Below are 24361 nucleotides of genomic sequence, written 5' to 3'. Positions count from 1 at the left end.
CTTGATATACGTATTTAATTTACAGAGGTGGTAGAAGAATCTATTGCCATGATACCACTTGCCCAGATCAGGCCAAATCTGAGTGTTTGGGGCAGGCAGGGTGGAGAGTGAGTGTGTGTGTGTGTGTGTTGGGGCTGAGGGCCGTCACAACCCCTCCCAGCTGCAGCCCCCTCCCAACTGCTCCATGTGCCAAGCTTGCAGCGGAAGGACAACCGTGGGGGGACGACGACAGGACCCTCCATTCCCCGGAGCAGCAACCCAAGCTGAAAGACCTTCCCTTGCCCCATAGAGCCATTCCCCTTCCCCGCTCCGCAACCGTAGTTCGGGCCTTCAACATCCACCTGCAAAAAAACGATGGTATGGCAAACGAGCGTCTCTTTGGTTCTGCAGACGGGCGGGCACCGCGCAGGCCAGGTTGCCGCCTGAAGCGCAGCGGGAATGGGGACGACGAGCCGGGCTGCTTTGGCAAAGTGCACCTCGGACTCCTTAGCGCCGCGATCCGAAGCGGGGGTCTTTCCTCGCTTGTCCTCCCCGAGAAACTCCCCAGAGTTTGGCACACTGCTCCAGTGTCAAGGAAACACCCCGTGCCCGACTGCTGGCAGGGGAGCCCGCAAGTCATTCCCCACTGCCGGCCTTGGAGCTGGAACCCCCGCGTCCTCAGCAAAGCGGCGCCACACCCAAGTTGCCCTCCTGTCTGGCCTCTGTGTGAGGAAAGAAGCGCTGCTCCCGTGTTCTGGCCGAGGCGGGCAGAGGAGACGCCGAGCTCATAAGATCTGCTCAGTGCTTGACGCAGAAATGTCCAGCAGTCTCCAGGCGGCGTAAGGGTTGAGCTCGTCCGGGTCTCTGCAGAGGGCCCAAACGTAGAGCATACGTAGAACTTTCTCCTGCAACGGGGGGACGTTCAGAGTTATAGCCAGTTCACGTCATGGCATTGGGTACTAGGGTTATAACTTTTTGGCTCCCTCTCCCCCCAAAACCCCCACAATTTCCTGTATCAAAAACACTGGGAAAGGGACTACCGTATTTTTCGCTCTATAGGACGCACCAGATAATAGGATGCACCTAGTTTGGAGGGGGAGGAAAAAGGAAAAAAAAATTCTGAATCCCAGAAGCCAGAACAGCAAGAGGGATCTGGCTTCTGAGATAGCCTCTTGCTGTTCTGGCTTCTGGGATAGCTGCTGGAATAGCTGGTCTAGCTTTGTGCGAAGCCTCCGAGGGCACGGGGAGCCTTCATCCCCGTGCCCTGCAGAGGCTTCTGGGACAGCCTGCAAAGCCTCCGGAGGGCAGCAGGATGAAGGACCCCACTGCCCTGCGGAGGGTTTGCGCCACTAACCCCTAAGCTAGAACAGCGAGACGGAGCGCTGCGCAGCGCTCCGTCTCACTGTTCTGGCTTCTGGGGCAGCCCGTGAAGCGTCCCTCTCCCTGTTCTGGCTTTTGGCTTAGCCGCGCAGCCTGCATTCGCTCCATAAGACACACACACACATTTCCCCTTACTTTTTAGAAGGGAAAAAGTGCGTCTTATAGAGCAAAAAATACGGTAGTTCTTCTCAGTTGTGATAAAAGTCAATCCCGAATGAAAAGCTGGAATCGCCATGCATATAACTCATAAGTATTTTTTAAAACTTTATGGAACTGTTTAGAACTTTTGCAGCTGTCTGAGAATTCCTAAACCTGTATTGGGAGAATCGCCGGAAGCAGGAGCCATCCGAACATTCCCAAGAAGTAATCGGTGCGCACAGAGTGCGCAATCCAAGGGAGGCGGGAACATTGCGTCGCATGCAGCAGAAACAAAAGACAAACCGCCACCTCGGTTTATTCTAAGCAGTAAGAAGCGATGTACGATGTTCAAAGCGCTGTACAGGTATTAGAAAACTTGCAAGCTCTGCTTTTCCTGTATGCATGCTATGCACGTTGCATTAATACATGATACGGTTACATATACAAAAATTGGTTCATTGATTTCGGGGTGACCTTCCCCACGCCCCCAAAAAAATGATATGGAAATGACGGTTCATTCCTTTGTTTTTAGGCAAACGTTCATCTAACTAAGCTGCAGGAACATGAGGTTGTAAAGAGGTTATAATCCCAACGTGTACAATCTTGCTATTTGATAAAACCGTACCGTAATACCGCCCCCATGTATAAGACTATTTCGGAGGACTCAAATTTAAGAAAATGGGGGGAGATGGCCCAGAATTGTTGAGCTTTTTGGGGGGGAGGCCTGCCAAAAATCGTTCACCCACACATGCCATAAATTCCATCTCCCATCTGTCCCATCGCCGGCAGAAGGTGCCAATCGCCCGCCCAACTGCCGGAGCGTCAATCAATCAACACCACACACTGACGCAGCAACCAATAACACGCACAACGGCCGCTGACAGCCGCAGCTGCAACCAATCAAACGTCCACCCTATGAACTGTCCATGTATAAGACAACCTCCACTTATTAGCATGATTTTTAAAGAAAAAAACATAGCCTTATACACAGAAAAGTACGGTAATCACAGTTGCTTTGGGAACCCGTCTGTCAGGAGAGGTCTGTCTAGCCTAGCCCAGCAGTTTGGATGCAACAGAAGGTTAAATAAAGGCAGCTAACAAGATCTGAGTGCGCAAGGCAAGTTGGCCAAACGTTACTCACCGGGTCTCCTTCCACGACTTCCCCTTTCTGGTTTTTGATCACCATGACTAACTGAGCTTGGAAAGTGATGATCAAGACGGGTCCCTGCTCCATCATCTTGCCCATCGCGAGCTGCAAAGCGGGGAAAAACTTCAAGTTACTAGTCCTTAACGGTGCTGGGTAGCTGGGTCAGTAGAGTATAAGGCTCTTTCCCCCCCCCCCCAGTTTTTTTAATAAATTTTCAAAAATTCAAAACAAACAAACATACACACAAACATACATACATACATCCTGTAACATTACCTTCCCGCCGGAGTGGTACCTATTTATCTACTTGCACTTTGACATGCTTTCGAACTGCTAGGTTGGCAGGAGCAGGGACCGAGCAACGGGAGCTCACCCCGTCACGGGGATTCGAACCGCCAACCTTCTGATCGGCAAGCCCTAGACTCTGTGGTTTAACCCACAGCGCCACCCGCGTCCCATTTAGCTAAATAGCCAGGGTTAAATAAATAATCAATCTCAGGGTTGTGGGTTAGAGCCCCACGTTGGGCAAAAGATTCCTGCATAGCAGTGGGTTCTACCTGACTACTGTCAGGAGCCAGAGCCAAGCGTATTCAGCGATTAAGAAAAAAACATGGCGTCAGTGAAGTTAGCTCTTTATTCTAAGAAGGCAAGACAGTGCAGGTAACTGTTCCCAGTAGGTCTTGGCCTAACAGGTCAAAGGACCCCTGGACGGTTAAGTCCAGTCAAAGGCGACTATGGGGTTGTGGCGCTCATCTTACTTTCAGGGCAAGGGAGCCGGCGTTTGTCCGCAGACAGATTTCCGGGTCATGTAGCCAGCAGGACTGAGCCGCTTCTGGTGCAATGGGACACCGTGATGGAAGCTAGAGCGCATGGAAACGCCGTTTACCTTCCCGCCGCAGTGGTGCCTATTTATCTACTTGTGCCGGTGTGCTTTCAATCTGCTAGGTTGGCAGGAGCAGGGACCAAGCAACGGGAGCTCACCCCGTCCCGGGGATTCGAACCGCCGACCTTGCGATCGGCAAGCCCAAGAGGCTCAGTGGTTTAGACCACAGCGCCACCAGCGTCCTAATGGCCTAATGAGGCAGTTGCGCTCTTCCAGCTCTCCTCCTCTCCAGGCTCTGCTATTAAGGCTCTGCCGCTGGGCAGGAGGGAGCGAAAGAAGAAGAGTTTGGATTTGATATCCCGCTTTATCACTACTCAAAGGAGTCTCAAAGCGGCTAACATTCTCCTTTCCCTTCCTCCCCCACAACAAACACTCTGTGAGGTGAGTGGGGCTGAGAGACTTCAGAGAAGTGTGACTGGCCCAAGGTCACCCAGCAGCTGCAGGTGGAGGAGCGGAGACGCGAACCCGGTTCCCCAGATTACGAGACTACCGCTCTTAAGCACTACACCACACTGGACCTTTGACTGCCAGATGTCCCAGTCCAGGCCAAGAAACGGGAGCAGAAGTTGTTAGACTATGCTGAGTTGGACAAATTGACAGGGAAGATTAGATATTTAAGAGACCAAAAGTTCATCGAGGACTGGGGGGAAATTTGCGGAATATCTGGAAAGTATAAGTGAAGGATAGATAACGCTAGAGGGGTTTAAAAAAGCACTGTGAAAAACTGAGAAGTATTGTCTAAAGGGAAAAGAAATGAAGGGTATAAACAATGACAATACAAACTAGGGAATGCGTAATTAAAATAATGACTATGGATGATTTACGGAAAAGCTGAAGGAAGTCCAGAAATGAAACAATTTGTGAAAAATTGGATGTGAAAGTAGTATGGTGACAGCAGCCACGAAATTAAAAGACGCCTGCTTCTTGGGAGAAGGGCAATGACAGGCCTAGACAACATCTTGAGAAGTAGAGACGTCACCTTGCCAACAAAGGTCCGTATAGTTAAAGCCATGGTTTTCCCAGTAGTGATGTATGGAAGTGAGAGCTGGACCATAAAGAAGGCTGATCGCCGAAGAATTGATGCTTTTGAATTATGGTGCTGGAGAAGACTCTTGAGAGTCCCATGGACTGCAAGAAGATCAAACCTCTCCATTCTGAAGGAAATCAGCCCTGAGTGCTCACTGGAAGGACAGATCGTGAAGCTGAGGCTCCAGTACTTTGGCCACCTCATGAGAAGAGAAGACTCCCTGGAGAAGACACTGATGCTGGGAAAGATGGAGGGCACAAGGAGAAGGGGGCGACAGAGGACGAGATGGTTGGATAGTGTTTTCGAGGTTACTAGCATGAGTTTAACCAAACTGCGGGAGGCAGTGGAAGACAGGAGGGCCTGGCGTGCTCTGGTCCATGGGGTCACGAAGAGTCGGACACGACTAAATGACTAAACAACAACAAATAAAAATTATTATAAAAAAAAAGAAAGAAACGGGAGCAGGCACTCACGTCTACATTGTCGACGTCCAAAATCCTGGAGTGGAACTGAAGCCCCATCGCTTTCCCTTGCTGAATCGGGTGTGCCAGCTGGCTGTAAGTCTGAAAGAAGTTATTTCCATAGTATTATTTTTTAAATTTATATATATGACCCTTTCCTTCAAGGACCTCAAGGCGGCGCACTTGGGTCTCTCCAGCCCCCCAATCGCCCATCGCTGGGCGATATCAGTTTTTCAACACTGTGGAACAAGAAGAATCAGCCCAGCAGCCGCCAGGGCCGGAAGGAGACAGCTGGTTTTTTCAGATCTGCCCCCTTTCTCAATGGTTTCTTCCTGTAATGGCTGCAGCCAACCAACAAAAGAGAGACAACAGCGGAAACTACCGTATTTTTTGCTCTATAAGACTCACTTTTCCCCTCCTAAAAAGTAAGGGGGAATGTGCGTGCGTCTTATGGAGCGAATGCAGGCTGCGCAGCTATCCCAGAAGCCAGAACAGCAAGAGGGATTGCTGCTTTCGCTGCGCAGCGATCCCTCTTGCTGTTCTGGCTTCTGAGATTCAGAATATTTTTTTCCTTGTTTTCCTCCTCCAAAAACTAGGTGCGTCTTGTGGTCTGGTGCGTCTTATAGAGCGAAAAATACAGTGGCTTCTTGGGAGCCTTTGGGAAGCCTGCGAGCAAGGTGTGAGCTCTCATGTCCTTTTGGGACACTCCTGAATGTCAGGATGGAACAATCGCCAATCCCCACGAAGCCTGCCAGGACCAACCACGCCATCTCCCGGGGCAAACACTCACCGCCTCGTAACACCAGTCCTTGAGGATGTCCAGGTCTCCGGTTATAATGGCCTAAAGAAAAGGAGGAGAGACAACAGAGCATCACACACAAGGAGCTGCGATCACAGAGGGACAAGCAGAAGGACAACGGAGAGTACACGAAGGGCCTAAGGGCTGTAGGCTCGGAGTAGAGGGACTGATTGACATATAGAAGGTCCCAGGTTCAACACACACCCCAGAGAGAGCTGTGCCAGTCAGGGTAGACAATATTGAGTCACGTCGACCAATGCACCTGACTCTGTAAGAGGCAGGTTCCGATATTCCTAAATCTAAAAGTTTCCCCAAACTCTCTTCCTTGCACCCAAGTTCTAAAAAAGAATCAGAAAACTGTAGAGTTGGGACACCAAGCCGCTGGGAGAGATCATCAGGGGGTTTGGGCTGGGGGTTCATCAGAATGCGGATGATACCCAGCTCTACCTCTCTTTCAACTCAGAACCAGTGAAGGCAGTGAAGGTCCTGTGTGAGTTTCTGGAGGCGGTTGGAGGATGGATGGCGGCTAACGGATTGTGGTTGAATCCTGACAAGACAGAAGGACTGTTTTTGGGGGACAGGGAGCAGGCTGGTGTGGAGGACTCCCTGGTTCTGAATGGGGTGACTGTGCCCCTGAAGGACCAGGTGCGCAGCCTGGGAGTCATTTTGGACTCACAGCTGTCCATGGAGGCGCAGGTCAATTCTGTGTCCAGGGCGGCTGTCTACCAGCTCCATCTGGTACGCAGGATGAGACCCTACCTGCCCACGGACTGTCTCTCCAGAGTGGTGCATGCTCTAGTTATCTCATGCTTGGACAATTCAAAGTGTTGGTGCTGACCTTTAAACCCCTAAACGGCCTCGGTCCATTATACCTGAAGGAGCGTCCATTATACCTGAAGGAGCGTCTCCACCCCCATCGTTCAGCTGAGATCCACTGAGATCCAGCGCCGAGGGCCTTCTGGCGGTTCCCTCATTGCGAGAAGTCAGGTTACAGGGAACCAGACAGAGGGCCTTCTCGGGAGTGGTGCCCTCCCTGTGGAACGCCCTCCCTTCAGATGTAAAGGAAATAAGCGGCTACCCTATGTTTAAAAGACATCTGAAGGTAGCCCTGTTCAGGGAAGTTTTTAATATTTAATGCTATACTGTTTTTAACACTTGATTGGGAGCTGCCCAGAGTGGCTGCGGAAACTCAGCCAGATGGGCGGGGTATAAATAAATCATCATTATTATTATTGATTCAATAAATAAATAAAAATTAATAGAGAAAGATCCTGCCTCATCCCTCCTTTTTCTGGACTTTACACCTTCCTGAAAGCCATCAGTTGACTCTGTCTCTCTGCTGTGATGCCAGCGCCACTTCCCACATTGCCGCCTTTAAGAGAGCCACCCTCCCCCCTTGCTGCTTGGGCACACAGGACACCCCCGCACCCCAGCCGCCTCTCCCCACCCGCACCCCAGACCTGCCTCTAGGATGTTGGGGATGATGTCGTCCTCGCACTGCTTGAGGAACCGGTCCTTGTCGAAGTTTGGGTCAACGCGGAGGATCTCGGTCAGGACCCCCGACATTTCAGTCTTGGAGAACAGCCCGCCTGCCGATACAATCAGAGGCAACAGAGGGTTGGCATTTAGATAGATATCTTTATTGTCAATGTCCCATACAGAACAATGAAACTGAAAAACTACATAAAACATTCAAAAACCCCTGAAAACTCTGAAACCCCATTTTAAAAATACACAATACTATACTATAAAAACCCCTAAAAACTCTGAAACCCCTTTTAAAAAATACACTATACTATACTAGAAAAGTAAAGGGACCCCTGACCATTAGGTCCAGTCGTGGCCGACTCTGGGGCTGCGGTGCTCATCTCGCTTTATTGGCCGAGGGAGCCGGCATACAGCTTCCGGGTCATGTGGCCAGCATGACCAAGCCGCTTCTGGCGAACCAGAGCAGCGCACAGAAACGCCGTTTACCTTCCCACCGGAGCGGTACCTATTTATCTACTTGCATTTTGACATGCTTTCGAACTGATAGGTTGGCAGGAGCAGGGACTGAGCAACGGGAGCTCACCCCGTCGCGGGGATTCGAACTGCTGACCTTCTGATCGGCAAGTCCTAGGCTCTGTGGTTTAAGCCACAGTGCCAACCACGTCCCTATACTATACTATACTATAAAATACACTATACTCTATAGAGACCCCTTATGCTGCGTTTAGAACCAGAATTGCATATGGAGGGGATTCAGAGTGACGTTGGAGGTGTGTGAGAAAAGGAACCAGGCTTCCTGAGGATCTGACATCCTCGATTTTAAGCAAGGGCTTGTTCGTGGGGCCAAAGGGATCGGCAAAGATGTTGGGATGCGTCCGGGGAGACAGGGGCATTTAGCAGGCCCCCCGGCTGGCTCCAGCCACCGGCCAGCAGCAGGGCGAACTCCAGTTTTCGGAACAGCATCAATCAGCGACACAAGCCTCAGGGACCTTTAGAGACTTGGCACGCTCTTATCAGCAGTGTGAATAAATCTTCACAACGGAAGTGGCGGACAGAGAAATGTGTAAGCATTATTTACAGGCATTTATTCACCATAAGAAGGGACGTGGGTGGTGCTGTGGGTAAACCACAGAGCCTAGGACTTGCCGATCAGAAGGCCGGCGGTTCGAATCCCCGTGACGGGGTGAGCTCCCGTTGCTCGGTCCCTGCTCCTGCCAACCTAGCAGTTCGAAAGCACCTCAAAGTGCAAGTAGATCGATAGGTACCGCTCCGGCGGGAAGGTAAACGGCGTTTCCGTGCGCTGCTCTGGTTCGCCAGAAGCTTAGTCCTGCTGGCCACATGACCTGGAAGCTGTACACCGGCTCCCTCGGCCAATGAAGTGAGATGAGCGCCACAACCCCAGAGTTTTCCACGACTGGACCTAATGGTCAGGGGTCTCTTTACCTTTACCTTTATTCAGCATAGTTCAGGAAGAAAGGAAAAAACATGTCTGCTTCCCTTCGTGTCTATGCAAACAACCGGATAGCAAAAGCAATATACAAAGTTCCCAGCAGACTGTGCTGGAAGTAAACAGGCGTGTGACACACAACAGTCAGGCCTGTTCCTTCTAAGGTGGAACGGAACTATATCCTAACAGAAGAATCACTCAGTGACCTAAAACTCTCAGCTTTGCTTCCCTATGCCGTGGAAAACCAAGCTGCTAGTCCTTAAGACCATGGGGTGGAAGAAGCCAGAAAGAGACCCAAGTAGGCTTCTTCCTACAAGTGCCTAGACAACACTTCAACCGCTAAACCACAACACGATACAGGCACCCCACCCCACTTATGAGCAGTTGACAATGTATATGTGCATTACTGGGAAACAGATAGATAGGTTTGAACCGGGAAATGGCGGGAGAGAGCTTGCGAGTCCTTGTGGCTCATGAGGAGACCCTCCTGGAATCCGGAGAGGACGTCAGTGAGGGCGGAGGAAGCCCCAAAGGGACTGGAGGTGCAGCGGGGCTTTGTTTACACTGCTCAGCCTCCCCGCTGTCTAGTAGCTGAAACGTGGGGTAGCGCAACAGCCGCAGCCTCCTTTCCACCCATCCTCCGGTCTCCAGTCAACCCCAGAGCTTCAACTCTAGTCACAGAGGGAGTTGTGAGCAGAGAGAGGGGTGTGGAGAGCCATTTTACCTTGTGAACTGCAAGGAGACATGAGGGCAAAGTAAAATGTTAAGGACCCCTGGATGGTTAAGTCCAGTCAAAGGCGACTATGGGGTTGGGGCACTCATCTCGCTTTCGGGCCGAGGGAGCCAGCGATTGTCCACAGACAGATTTCGAACTGCTGACCTTCTGATCGGCAAGCCCAAGAGGCTCAGCGGTTTAGACCACAGCGCCACCCGCATCCCTATAGGGCCAGCCAGCAGCACTTGAGGGGGAAACGGCAAGGAGAGAGACTCACCGATGAAGTCTGTCATCTTGTCCGTCACAACTCGCGAGGCCCGGATGATGGCATTGTCGCTCTCGTCGTATTTCATTTTCATTTCAAAGAACCCTGCGGGGAGGGGGACAGAATCAGCAGCGGCCTCAGCCCCATTCCCTCCACCCCTCCCCCCAAAAAAATCCACTCTTCATGGGGGCATTCCTCCAGGTGAAGAGGCCCAATGAGGCCTGCCTTACTTACTTAATTTCCCACCCATCTGGCTAGGTTTCCCCAGCCACTCTGGGCTGCTCTCAACAGAATGTTAAAAAAACGATAAAACTTTCCTAAACTGGGCTGCCTTCAGAGGTCTTCAAAAAGTCAGAGAGTTGTTTATTTCCTTGACATCTGATGGGAGGGCGTTCCACAGGGAGGGCATCACTACCAAGAAGGCCCTCTGCCTGGTTCTCTTCTTGCAGGGAGGGAATCGCCAGAAGGCCCTCAGAGCCGGACCTCAGTGTCCGGGCTGAACGATGGGGGTGGAGACGCTCCTTCAGGTGTACTGGGCTGAGGCCATTTAGGGCTTTCAAGGTCAGCACCAACACTTTGAATTGTGCTCAGAAATGTACTGGGAGCCAATGGAGGCATAGCTGTCAACTTTCACATTTGAAAATAAGGGATCAGCAGCCTCACCTGTCCCGGGGACAGTCTACGGGATATCTAACAATCCAGGATAGCAGCGGGAAACGGCGCTGGAAAAGGGGATCTCCCGCAAGGAGGGCGCCACCACCGAGAAGGCCCTCTGTCTGGTTCCCTGTAACCTCACTTCTTGCAGTGAGGGAACCGCCAGAAGGCCCTCGGAGCTGGACCTCAGTGTCCGGGCTGGACGATGGGGGTGGGAGACACTCGCCTCCCTCACGCATGGCACTGGGCCCTGCCTAACTCAGCCTGTGTTTACAGGACCAGGCAGGGGAGAAGACGCGGGGAGGAGCTCTCCCTGCAGGCACTGCTTACGGTTGAACACCACGTTGTTGTCCTTGAACTCCTTCCACTGCTGGTACCATTTGGAGTCCTTGTGGAGAACCACGCCCATCGCCTCCCTGGAAGAAGAGGAGGAGCCAATGAAGGGGAGGGAGGAATAAAAAATAATATTTTTTATTAATTTAATATTTCCATGCCGCCCTACACCTGCGGGTCTCAGGGCGGTTCATAGCATAAAAGCACAATGGAAAAGCACACCGTGCATAGCAAAAATAAAAAAACGAGAGCAACCCAACAATCCCTTCTTTACCCCCAACATGTTTTAAAAGGGGCATCGGATGTCAATCAGCCTGGTTAAAAAGGGACGTTTTTGCCTGGTGCCTAAAAGAGTATAATGAGCCTCCCTGGGGAGGGAATTCCACTCAAGTCAGAACCCGGATAGCACTGAACATTGTATCTGGAATCAAGAATATAGTTCCAAAAATAGCATAAACACTGCCTTGGCTACGATCGTCAGGGTTGAATCCAGCTAAATCCTTCTCTGAATTGTCCCGCTGAAATTAACAGGCACGACTAATGTAGTCCATCGATTTCAGCGGGTCTACTCACCAATGAGAAACCTGGACAGCATCTTAAAAAGCAGAGACATCACCTTGCCAACAAAGGTCCGTATAGTTAAAGCCGTGGTTTCCCCAGTAGTGATGTATGGAAGTGAGAGGCACCAGGTGAACTTCCCTGGGGAGAGCGTTCCACAGACGGGGAGCCACCACATAAAAGGCCCTGTTCTCGTGTTGCCGCCCTCCGGACCTCTCAAGGAGGCGGCACACGAAGCAGGACCCCTTACGACGATCGCAGGGTCCGTGTAGGTTCATAATATGCATTTCGTGTTTTTATATTGTGATTTTATGCTGTGAACCTGAGCACCGAGGGTATAGGGGCGGTGTGCAGATTAAATAAATGAAGTGCCAGAGAGTGGACCTGGGGCTTTCTCTACGCAAAGCACTCAAGTTTCTCCCCACCCCAAGAGGAGCTGTTTTTCAACAAGTCGCAGCCCCCATCCATCTGTTTCAGCCTTGCCTACCACGACCAGCAGCAGCCGTAACAGAAGGGCTCCTAGCGAAGACCCTGTCAGAGCAATACTAGGGTCCAGAGCTTGCCCCCGGCCTCCAACTGGGCTCCATCGACCCCCATCCTCTACTGCACGCTGCCAGGCTTCCGCCTTAAGGGAAGCAACTGGCAGTACCCAGACACCCCTGCATACCGCCCACCCGCCCCAGCCATCACTCACTCGTTGGCTTCAAATATCCTCTCTTCCTTCAGCCTCTCGCCAGCAAACTCTGTCCGCTTCCGGAGCCTCTCCGGCCGCTTGTAAGGCCCCGTCTGGCCCAGGACACTCTCGTCAATCTCTTTCTTGACCGTCTCCACGCCCTGGAAGAATCATAGAATCATAGAGTTGGAAGAGACCACAAGGGCCATCGAGTCCAACCCCCTGCCAAGCAGGAAACACCATCAGAGCACTCCTGACATATGGTTGTCAAGCCTCTGCTTAAAGACCTCCAAAGACAGAGACTCCACCACACTCCTTCGCAGCAAATTCCACTGTCGAACAGCTCTTACTGTCAGGAAGTTCTTCCTAATGTTTAGGTGGAATCTTCTTTCTTGTAGTTTGGATCCATTGCTCCGTGTCCGCTTCTCTGGAGCAGCAGAAAACAACCTTTCTCCCTCCTCTATATGACATCCTTTTATATATTTGAACATGGCTATCATATCACCCCTTAACCTCCTCTTCTCCAGGCTAAACATGCCCAGAACAAGAGGCGGTTACAGCAGAGAGGGCAGGAGTCCCGCAGACTCTGGGAGTAACTGGACAGAGAACACCTGAGCTGGCAAACCCAACCCTGTGCATTTGTCCATCCCGTCCCCCAACCACAACCGGTCTGGTGTCTCACTGAGCGGCCCGAAAAAAAGCCCCTTTCTGCTTTGGCTGGCTTTTAAAAAATTAGATCTGCATTTCTTTTCTTCTTCTGTTTAAATAATTGTTATTGATTTTTGCACAAATTTTCCAACATAGCAACTCCGAAACCACATAACAAATATTTGGCTATCGCAGCCTAAGACTTCCTTCAACCCCTTCTAATGCGGGAGGCACGTTCGCAACCCACAGCGTTCGCAACCTGCAGTGGCACGTCTGCGCACGTGCAGGTTGCGATTCAGCGCTTCTGCGCATGCGCGGTCGACGAAACCCGGAAGTAACCTGTTCTAGTACTTCCGGGTGTCGGCACGTCTGTAACATGAAAAAACGCAACCTGAAGCGCCTGTAACCCAAGGTATGACTGTAAAGGTGAAGGTAAAGGGACCCCTGACCATTAGGTCCAGTTGTGACCGACTCTGGAGTTGCGGCGCACATCTCGCTTTATTGGCCAGGGGAGCCGGCGTACAGCTTCCGGGTCATGTGGCCAGCAGGACTAAGCCGCTTCTGGCGAACCAGAGCAGCACACGGAAATGTCGTTTACCTTCTCGCCAGAGTGGTACCTATTTATCTACTTGCACTTTGACTGCTAGGTTGGCAGGAGCTGGGACCGAAAGACGGGAGCTCACCCCGTGGCGGGGATTCGAACCGCTGACCTTCTGATCGGCAAGTCCTAGGCTCTGTGGTTTAACCCACAGCGCCACCGCGTCCCTGGTGTGACTGTACCATGCTTATTACTATAAATCCAATCTTACATCAGCTAATCTTAATCCTTTCCACAATAATTTATAAAATCCCCCTTACAAAACTTCTTGTAACCCTACAAGCGATGTTAAGATCTGCATTTCTTTCTTTTTTTAATCCAGTGCCTCTGATCTAGCTGCTGATCTGCCTCTGCTCATCAAACTGTGCTGTATCCCCCACAAAAAACATCAGGGCAGGGTGCAGGAAAATAAAAACGAAAAGGTAGAAAAAAACGCTGAAAGAAGAGCAGGGGGATCATTAAAATGAGTGGCAGCCCTGGGGGATATTTCAGACATGTTCCAGGGATGCCCAACACTAAAAAGCAAATATGCCTCTGTGTGATGTCTGCTAAAAGAGCATTCCGCAGGGGGAACTGCAGGCACTGTCTCTGGTGTAGGACAGCCAAGCCTCTCTGTAACAAGGGGGACAATTAACTCTGCTCTACAACTAATCCAGAATGCGGCAGCTAGACTGGTGACTTGAGGCGGCCGCCGGGACCATATAACACCGGTCCCAAAGGATCTTCGTTGGCTCCCAGTACGTTTCAGAGCCCAATTTACAGTGTTGGTGCTGACCTTTAAAGCCCTAAACGGCCCAGGCCCTGTACCTGAAGAAGCATCTCCACCCCCATCATCTAGCCAGGACACTGAGGTCCCGCTCCGAGGGTCTTATGGTAGTTCCCTCCCTGCGGGAGGTGAGGTTACAGGGAACCAGGCAGAGGGCCTTCTCGGTGGTGGCAACCTCACTGTGGAACACCGTCCCATCAGATGTCAAGGAAATAAACAACTGTCTGACTTTTCTGAAGGCAACCCTGTTTCGTGAAGGTTTTAATGTTTGGTGCTTTATCGTATTTTTTATACTCTGTTGGAAGCCATTATTATTCCAGGAGCAAGTCTGCAGGCTCCAAGTTTAGGGACAGACATCTGAAGGCAGCCCAGTTTAGGGAAGTTTTATCGTGTTTTTAATATTCTGTTGAGAGCTGCCCAGAGTGGCTGGGGAAACCCAGCCAGATGGGCGGGAAATAAGTAAGTAAGTAAATAACTCAGGCCTCATTGGGCCTCTTCACCTAGAGGAATGCCCCCATACAGAGTAGATATTTTGGGGGGGGGTGGAGGGAATGGGGCTGAGGCCGCTGCTGATTCTCTCCCCCTCCCCGCAGGGTTCTTTGAAATGAAAATGAAAGCAGAACCTGCCTAAAAAACGGCATGCTGTGTGAATGCAGGGAGCAATTTACTGTATTTTTCGCTCCAAAAGACGCATCTACTTTTTAGAGGAGGAAAACAAGATATTCTGAATCAAATGTTGTTGAAGAGGCTTTGCGCGGCTATCCCAGAAGCCAGAACAGCAAGAGGGATTGCTGCGCAGCCTGCATTCGCTCCATAAGACGCACACACAGTTCCCGTTACTTTTTAGGAGGGAAAAAGTGAGTCTTATAGAGCGAAAAATACGGTATCTTACAGCACACCTAATCGGCAGTCACATTACCCATGAACTAAGCGAGGGTATCTGTTAACACCAGGTATAGATGGCCTTACTTGGGAGCAAGGCAGCAGCCTGCCACAGGCAGAGCACAGCGTACCTGGGAAATGGCCTTGAACGCTGCCGTCCGTCCCAGCTTCTCTCCTCCTCTGGTGACCGATTCCGCGGACTGCTTCGCAGTTTTGGTGGCTTCTTCCATGCCTTCCTTTATCTTCCGGCCGATATCGCTCTTACTGACTTCGTCAAAGCTCTGCAGCCAAAGGGGGGAAAGCCCTTTAACGAGGCATGCCCAAAGAGGGGAACACAGGGGCACAAGCCCCATCAAACAGCAGCCTTCACCGTACTAATGGTGAGCTCCCAAATATATATATATATAATTTCCCATCTTCTGTATACCGGTACAACACTGGTACGCAAGACAGGTAAGTAATTCCGGAAGCACAGGTTATTCACAGGTGTGCCAGTGACAATCGAGCGCCAATGAAAGCAAACAAATTCTGCCCCCCTGGATGAACTGAAAAGAATGGCCACGAGTGAAACAGTTAGACCCGAGTATTACAGCAGCACTCGGATGATACATCTTTCTGCAGTCCCGACGTTTGAGAAATGCAGGCAACTTGGATGCTGAAGTACATTTTGGACTCACCGCTGTCCATGGAGGCGCAGGTCAGTTCTGTGTCCAGGGCAGCTGTCTACCAGCTCCATCTGGGACGCAGGATGAGACCCTCCCTGCCCGCATACTGTCTCGCCAGAGTGGTGCATGCTCTGGTTATCTCCCGCTTGGACTACTGCAATGCACTCTACGTGGGGCTACCTTTGAAGGTGACCCAGAAACTACAACTAATCCGGAATGCGGCCGCTAGACTGGTGACTGGGGGCGGCCGCCGAGACCATATAACACCCATCCTGAAAGACCTCCATCGGCTCCCAGGACATTTGCGAGCACAATTCAAAGTGTTGGTGCTGACCTTTAAAGCCCTAAACGGCCTTGGCCCAGTATACCTGAAGGAGCGTCTCCACCCCCATTGTCCAGCCCGGACACTGAGGTCCAGCTCCGAGGGCCTTCTGGCGGTTCCCTCGCTGCGAGAAGCCAAGAAGGCAGAGGGCCTTCTCGGTGGTGGCGCCCACCCTGTGGAACGCCCTCCCACCAGATGTCAAAGAGAACAACAACTACCAGACTTTTAGAAGACATCTGAAGGCAGCCCTGTTTAGGGAAGCTTTTTAATATTTTTTTGGAAGCCACCCAGAGTGGCTGGGGAAGCCCAGCCAGATGGGCAGGGTATAAATAAATAAATTATTATTATTATTATTATTATTATTATTATTCCCAAGTACACATCACAAAACTAGGCCAGGCAGCATCTGGTTTTCAGCATCGTGATATATCAGCAACTAAACATCACAATGTACTGATATATCAAAATGCCTGAAATTCTAGGAGCATTTTGCAACAGGGATTTCCATTAGCGCAAGCAGTTTCTGAGCCCTGGGTGTAATACCACGCCTAAGATTTCAGATTAAAACTGCAAAATGGAAGGAAAGGAGGACCTTTTTCTGCCTCCCCAATTCCAGCTACTCTCTGAAGACTGGAGAAGAGACCCTCGGGGGGGGGGGCAGGGGAAGGACTAGACCAGGGGTCAGCAAACTTTTTCAGCAGGGGGCCGGTCCACTGTTCCTCAGATCTTGGGGGGGCGGACTGTATTTTGAAGAAAAAAATGAACGAATTTCTATGCCCCACAAATATCCCAGAGATGCATTTGAAATCAAAGGACACATTCTACTCATGTAAAAACACGCTGATTCCTGGACCGTCTGCAGGCCTGATTTAGAAGGCTATTGGGCCGGATCCGGCGCCCGGGCCTTAGTTTGCCTACCTTATGGACTAGACCATGTGAAAAATGAACATAATATTTTAACTGCAGTTCATTCATTTTTCAGCTTTGTATTCTTGTTATTAAAAAAGCGCACCTAGATGTTCCGTTGTTTTAAGGTGCAATTTAGCTCCTAGCTTTCATATATCAGTTTCTAATGCTGCCGCCCGCCTCTCAGCTGAGCAAGGCAATTTGAGCCGGCGATACATCATGGCTTCCCGACCGCTGCCAGCACAGCACTGGCAGGCAAACAGATTAGAGCGAGATACGCTGTGCTTGCAGCAGCCATGGAGCTGCAACATATCACTAGCTCAGTCCGAAACCAGTACAGTGGTACCTCGGGTTAAGAACTCAATTCGTTCCGGAGGTCCGTACCTAACCTGAAACTGTTCTTAACCTGAAGCACCACTTTAGCTAATGGGGCCTCCCGCTGCTGCCACTGCGCCGCCGGAGCACGATTTCTGTTCTCATCCTGAAGCAAAGTTCTTAACCTGAAGCACTATTTCTGGGTTAGCGGAGTCTGTAACCTGAAGCGTATGTAACCTGAAGCGTATGTAACCCGAAGTACCACTGTATTGCGGTTTGACCATCATACCAGTTTCAGGCAATTAATTGCAATACCGCCCAGCTCTAAACAAAACATATTCTGAGCAGCATATGAGAATCACTTGCTTGTGCTCATTTTACTTCAAACGTCAATTTTCCGCCTCTGCAATCTGCCACAGCCTTTACAGCCAGCATCCTCAGCTAGCCAAAGAACTACCATCCCAGCACAACGGGGATCCAGCACAGCGCTTGCGCAGTGAGTCAATTTAATATTTGCATTCTGCTTTTCCCCCAACAACCAATTCTGGGCTCAAAGCAGCTCACAATAATCACAATACCGCCAAACGAACAACAACAAAAATAAGGCCGCTGAAATACCAAACACGACAGCATATAAATCAAACAAGAAATCCGTCGAAACAATTGCTGTGCTTCGTGGTTAACTCAACAGCATTGCCACGATAGTGTTGCAGACCCAGATTCAAATCCCCCGCTCCGTCATCAAACTCACGGAGTGATCCCGGGCCAGTTACAGCCTCTTAGCCTAACCTACCTCAGAGGGCTGTTGTGAAGATAAAATGTGGGGTGAGGAGAGAGGAACTATGAATGCCACCTTGAGTTTCTCAGAGAAAAAGTGAGATTATCAATGCAATACAGTGGTACCTCGGGTTAAGTACTTAATTCGTTCCAGAGGTCCGTTCTTAACCTGAAACTGTTCTTAACCTGAAGCACCACTTTAGCTAATGGGGCCTCCTGCTGCTGCCGCACCGCCGGAGCACGATTTCTGTTCTCATCCTGAAGCAAAGTTCTTAACCTGAAGCACTACTTCTGGGTTAGCGGAAGCGTATGTAACCTGAAGTGTATGTAACCCGAGATACCACTGTAAATGATTACATAAAACCTGAGGCTTGCTGAACTACCAGGTATACTCGGCCCAATATACCTGAAGGAGCGTCTCCACCCCCATCGTTCTGCCCAGACGCTGAGGTCCAGTACCGAGGGCCTTCTGGCGGTTCCCTCATTGCGAGAAGCAAAGCTACAGGGAACCAGGCAGAGGGCCTTCTCGGTAGTGGCGCCCGCCCTGTGGAACGCCCTCCCACCAGATGTCAAAGAGATAAACAACTACCTGGCAGGGAAGTTTTTAATGTGTGACATCTTAGTGTATTTATGGTCTTTGTAGAAGCCGCCCAGTGGCTGGGGAAACCCAGCCAGATGGGTGGGCTACAAATAATAAATTATTATTATTATTACCAGAAAAGGTCCATGTGGATCTAAAACGTTTCAATGAAAACTGAAAATGTAAGCAGCACAGAAATCCGACCAACTGTGGGAGGGGCAGGCGAGTGGGAAGGAAGGAAATGGGAACAGCTGGCTGGCTGGCGGGCACCCACAGCACGGTCACTTCACACTCCCAACGATTTCTTGCAGACGCTGCCTGCCTTTTCTCATTCCAGCCTTCCTTGTTATCTCCCTTTGATACTTCCCCTCCCCAATCTCCGGGACAGGGAATAGTCAGAAATGTAAAACAAAACCAGGGGCTGAAGAGCTGTAGCCAACTAAGTCTCGTTCGAAAGCAGACCTGTGGAAATGTATGTCCCTCCGTTAGCCATGCTCATTCATTTCAGTGGGTCTGCTCTGAAATATAAGCAACACCAGACATAACCATAAATATCCATCATATACGAACGCATACTTACGTCTTTGACAGTGTCCGTGATTTCTCCAAATTTCTTTTTAAGGACTTCAGAGGTCTTGACTGTCTCAGACTCTATTGTTTTCTGCAGCGGAAGGCAAGACAACAGAAGCAAATCAAACTCTCCCTCTTATTATCATCCATTATTATTTTACCAAAGCATCGTGTGGCTGCTATGGGAGATTGCATTGTGTGTATGTTCTTGTAATGACCAATCAGGATGGATGTCTTCCCTGTCTCCTTTTTAGTAAAGGTAAAGAGACCCCTGTTGCCAACAAAGCCATGGTTTTCCCAGTAGTGATGTATAGAAGTGAGAGCTGGACCATCAAGAAGGCTGATCGCCGAAGAATTGATGCTTTTGAATTCTGGCGCTGGAGGAGACTCTTGAGAGTCCCGTGGACGGCAAGAAGATCAAACCTCTCCATTCGGAAGGAAATCAGCCCTGAGTGCTCACTGGAAGGACGGATCCTGAAGCTGAGGCTCCAGTACTTTGGCCACCTCATGAGAAGAGAAGACTCCCTGGAAAAGATCCTGATGCTGGGGAAGATGGAGGGCACAAGGAGAAGGGAAGGGGACGACAGGGGACGAGATGGTTGGACAGTGTTCTTGAAACTACCAGCATGAGTTTGACCAAACTGCGGGAGGCAGAGGAAGACAGGAGTGCCTGGCGTGCTCTGGTCCAGGGGGTCACGAAGTGTCAGACACGACTAAGCAACAACATGTGTCCCTGGACTACACAACTCCCACCCTCACCGAGGGCCTTCTGGCGGTTCCCTCACTGCGAGAAGCCAAGTTACAGGGAACCAGGCAGAGAGCCTTCTCAGTAGTGGCGCCCTCCCTTTGGAATACCCTCCCACCAGATGTCAAAGAGAACAACAACTACCAGACTTTTAGAAGACATCTGAAGGCAGCCCTGTTTAGGGAAGCTTTTAATGTTTGATGTAATACAGTATTTTAATATTTTTTTGGAAGCCGCCCAGAGTGGCTGGGGAAGCCCAGCCAGATGGGCGGGGTATAAATCATTTATTATTATTATTATTATTATTATTATTATTATTATTATTATTATTATTATTATTATCATCATTCTCTTTTGCTCTGGTCTGCAACTCCCAGGAAGAGGAACGCACCAGAGAAAGCAAGCCTCAACTGCATGAAGGAAACAGACTCACGTATTTCCGCCTCGCTTCCTGCAGGGCCTCCGACTCTTCCAACTTCTTCGCTTCGTCTCTGAACCTTTTAATACTTTCCTTCATCTCCTTGTTTTTGGCCAGCTCCTGTTTAATATTCTCCACAAAGCCGGAGATAAAACCTTTCCGGCCTCCGGAGGAGGAACATCGAGCCTAAAGAGAAGGTTTCTGGCGTTAGCAGTGTAAAGCAACTTCCTTTTCAAATTGGCCCTTTTATTCAGAACCACGAAGTCCGGAATCTTACTTTTTTCTAAAGGGAAGGGCCGTAGCTCAATTGCAGAGCGTCTGTCTTGCATGCAGCAGGTCCTAGGCCCAATATCCAGGTAGGAAAGATCCATTGTTTAAAAACCTAGGGAGATGCTGCCAGAGTATTTATTTATTGCTCTCAGGGGACGGTTCCTCCCTCCCTCCCAGCCTGGCAGTTCTTCCTCTGCAATGCCCAAGTCTCAGCAACTGCCTCCACTCCAATTATGCACAAAAAGGTTTGATTTGCAAAGCATACCTGGTATAGCTCCAATGCAGGTCTGCCAGTTTGATGCACGAGGAAAGCATGGTACAAGGGGCCTGAGCTTCGTCCGGATACAAGCCGTACATTTAAAAGGCATTTCTAGGAGGAGAAAGATAAGGTGCTCTTGTTTAATAGTGAAAAGCCCCCTCTCTCTGCTTGCAAAACAGTTATAGCAAAGAGGCCAAGCCTCCAAACCTCATTAGCTTTCCCTAGCAGAAACAATCAGCCATATGAGACCCAGTACAGTGGTGCCTCGCAAGACGAAATTAATTCGTTCCGCGAGTTTTGTCGTCTTGCGATTTTTTTCGTCTTGCGAAACACGGTTTCGGAAAAGTTTTGGAAAAGCTTCAAAAATCACCAAAGTCTTCAAAAACCTCCAAAAAGGCTACCACACCGTGTTCTATGAGTTGCTCCTCGAAGTCAAGTCGCAACTGTATTAACGGTGTTAAGAAAAAGGAAACAAAGTTACAAGACGTTTCCGTCTTACGAAGCAAGCCCATAGGGAAAATCATCTTGCGAAGCAACTCAAAAAACCAAAAACCCTTTCGTCTTGCGAGTTTTCCGTCTTGCGAGGCATTTGTCTTGCGAGGTACCACTGTAGTTAATTTTTTAAAGGAAGAGGTGCTGGGGCTGCATTTGTCTGCACCTCCAATAAAATAACAACAACAACAACAACAACAACAATAATAATAATAATAATAATTAAGGTAAAGGTACCCCTGCCCGTACAGGCCAGTCTTGACAGACTCTAGGGTTGTGCGCCCATCTCACTCAAGAGGCCGGGGGCCAGCGCTGTCTGGAGACACTTCCGGGTCACGTGGCCAGCGTGACATCGCTGCTCTGGCGAGCCAGAGCCGCACACGGAAACGCCGTTTACCTTCCCGCCAGTAAGCGGTCCCTATTTATCTACTTGCACCCGGGAGTGCTTTCGAACTGCTAGGTTGGCAGGCGCTGGGACCAAGCGACGGGAGCGCACCCCGCTGCGGGGATTCGAACCGCCGACCTTTCGATCGGCAAGCCCTGAGGCTTTTACCCACAGCGCCACCCGTGTCCCCTAATAATAATAATTACTTATACCCTTATACCCTGCTCAACAACAATAATAATTTATTACTTATACTCTGCCCAACAACAACAATAATAATAATTTATTACTTATACCCTGCCCGTCTGGCTGGGTTTCCCCAGCCACTCTGGGCGGCTTCCAACAAGAGATTTAAAAAAACATTAAAACTATAGAGGGAGAGAGAGTTCTCATCTTTAAGACTGGATGGGTGCATGTGCTTTTTAAATTATTTTTAAAAACGCACTCTGAACACGCTCAATGGGATGCTCTTCCTAATGCGTTTTAAATAATACAGACCAGTATTACTTTTTAATATGGAAGTATTCGGCAAAAGGAATGAGAGGTCCTCTGCACATGGATGGGAGTACTCTGCACGTGCTCAGGGGCTATGGGGTTGCGAGTCAAACGAGCACGCGGGACGAAGCAGCAAGGGGGAGCCCCTCTGCACATGTGCAGGGGCACCACCTCCTTCCTCGCGGTGCCCGAGCCTCTCTCTCCTCGCCAGCAGGAACGGTAGGGCCCTCTGCATGTGCTCAGAGGCACGGTTTCCTTCGAAATGGGGTCTGTTCGTTCCTCAGCAGCACCGTCTCGATGGAAGGATGGGAGGGCCCTCTGCACGTGCTCAGGGGCTATGGGGTTGTGAGTCAAACAAGCATGCGGGACGAAGCAGCAAGGAGCATAGCTGTCAACGTTTCCCCCTTTTTTAAGGGAAATCTCCTTATTCCGAATAGGATTCCTCGCAAGAAAAGGGAAAAGTTGACAGGGGCACCACCTCCTTCCTTGCAGTCCCTGAGTCTCTCTCTCCTCGGAAGCAGGAACAGTAGGGCCCTCTGCACGTGCTCAGGGGCTATGGGGCTGTGAGTCAAAGGAGTAGGGCAGCCCCTCTGCACATGCGCAGGGGCACCACCTCCCTCCTCGCGGTGACCCAGCCTCTTTCTCCTCGGAAGCAGGAACACTAGGTCCCTCTGCACATGCTCAGGGGTTATAAGGTTGTGAGTCAAACGAGCAAGGGAGCCCCTCTGCACATGCGCAAGGGAACACCTCCTTCCTCGCTGTCCCCGAACCTCTCTCCTCGGCAGCAGGGACTGTAGGGCGCTCTGCACGTGCTCAGGGGCTATGGGGCTGTGCGTCAAACGAGCAGGGGATCCCCTCTGCACATGCGCTGGGGCACCACCTCCCTCCTCGCGGTGACCCAGCCTCTTTCTCCTCGGAAGCAGGGACGCTAGGTCCCTCTGCACATGCTCAGGGGTTATAGGGTTTTGAGTCAAACAAGCAGGGGAGCCCCTCTGCACATGCGCAGGGGCACCACCTCCTTCCTCACTGCCCAAACCTCTCTCTCTTCGGCAGCAGGGACGGTAGGGCGCTCTGCACATGCTCAGGGCTTATAGGGTTGTGAGTCAAACGAGCAGGGGAGCCCCTCTGCACATGCGCAGGGGACCACCTCCTTCCTCGCTGTGCCCCAACCTCTTTCTCCTTGGAAGCAGGAACGCTAGGTCCCTCTGCACGTGCTCAGGAGCTATGGGGCTGTGAGTCAAAGGAGTAGGGGAGTCCCTCTGCACATGCGCAGGGGACCACCTCCTTCCTCGCTGTGCCCCAACCTCTTTCTCCTTGGAAGCAGGAACGCTAGGTCCCTCTGCACGTGCTCAGGGGCTATGGGGCTGTGAGTCAAAGGAGTAGGGGAGCCCCTCTGCACATGCTCAGGGGCTATGGGGCTGTGAGTCAAAGGAGTAGGGGAGCCCCTCTGCACATGCGCAGGGGCTATGGGGCTGTGAGTCAAAGGAGTAGGGGAGCCCCTCTGCACATGCGCAGGGGCTATGGGGCTGTGAGTCAAAGGAGTAGGGGAGCCCCTCTGCACATGCGCAGGGGCACCACCTCCCTCCTCGCGGTACCTGAGCCTCTCTCTCCTCGGCAGCAGGGACGGTAGGGCGCTCTGCACGTGCTCAGGGGCACGCTTTCCTTCGAAATGGGGCTCGGGTCAAATTACCAGGCCTTGGCTCGGGGAGGTTGGGGGAAGGAACTTGGGGAGCCCCCCTCCCAAGACACACACGAAGGCGCCCCGTCCCCCCTTACCCGGCAACCCCACAGCGCGGCCGCCGCCATCTTTCCAAGAGGGAGGGAAGGAGCGGCTCGACCTTCCCGCCGGCGCCTCCCGATGACGTCAGGGGTCGAAAGCGCCGGGCGTCGCCGAGAGCAGCCGGCGCGCAGGCGCGGAGAGGCGCTCGAGCCCCGTTCGTTGTCCCGGTTGCCGCGGCAACGGTCATCCGGGTCTTTCTCGAAACGCTCTTCATTGGCTGCCTTGAGGAGCGTTTATACGCCCCGCCCGCCTGAAGCTCACGAGGCGGTCACAGGATGTGACGTCATCTCAGAAGGTTCGCTTTGGACATGCTCAGGAGCTATATGCTTATTCTATTAATTCTATTAATGTTATTATATTATATTATATTATATTATATTATATCGTATTGTATTGTATTATTTTATTATTTTATTATATAATATAATAATATACATATTATATATATTTTATATATTATATTATATAATTTTATTATATTATATAATTATATAACTTATTATTATTATTATTATTATTATTATTATTATTATTATTATTA

General features: G+C 50.6%; 1 protein-coding gene across 1 annotated transcript; it reads right to left on the bottom strand.

The window, feature by feature from the left end:
* Positions 1–23938, bottom strand: TIMM44 (translocase of inner mitochondrial membrane 44). The gene is made up of 13 exons (XM_028713482.2): positions 23817–23938; positions 20675–20779; positions 20155–20325; positions 18987–19067; positions 14973–15122; positions 11969–12108; positions 10714–10799; positions 9742–9834; positions 7279–7403; positions 5806–5856; positions 5028–5117; positions 2639–2749; positions 1–884 (listed from the first exon to the last, which is right to left on the bottom strand). The coding sequence occupies exons 1-13, from the start codon at positions 23844–23846 to the stop codon at positions 765–767; spliced, it is 1353 nt and encodes a 450-aa protein (XP_028569315.2). The 5' UTR covers positions 23847–23938; the 3' UTR covers positions 1–764.
* Positions 23939–24361: the final 423 nt, after the last annotated feature.

This window comes from Podarcis muralis, chromosome 18, assembly GCF_964188315.1.
Source record: "Podarcis muralis chromosome 18, rPodMur119.hap1.1, whole genome shotgun sequence".
NCBI lineage: Eukaryota > Metazoa > Chordata > Lepidosauria > Squamata > Lacertidae > Podarcis > Podarcis muralis.
The sequence above is the reverse complement of the archived record's forward strand: the minus strand, read 5'-3'. Positions and strand labels throughout refer to the sequence as shown.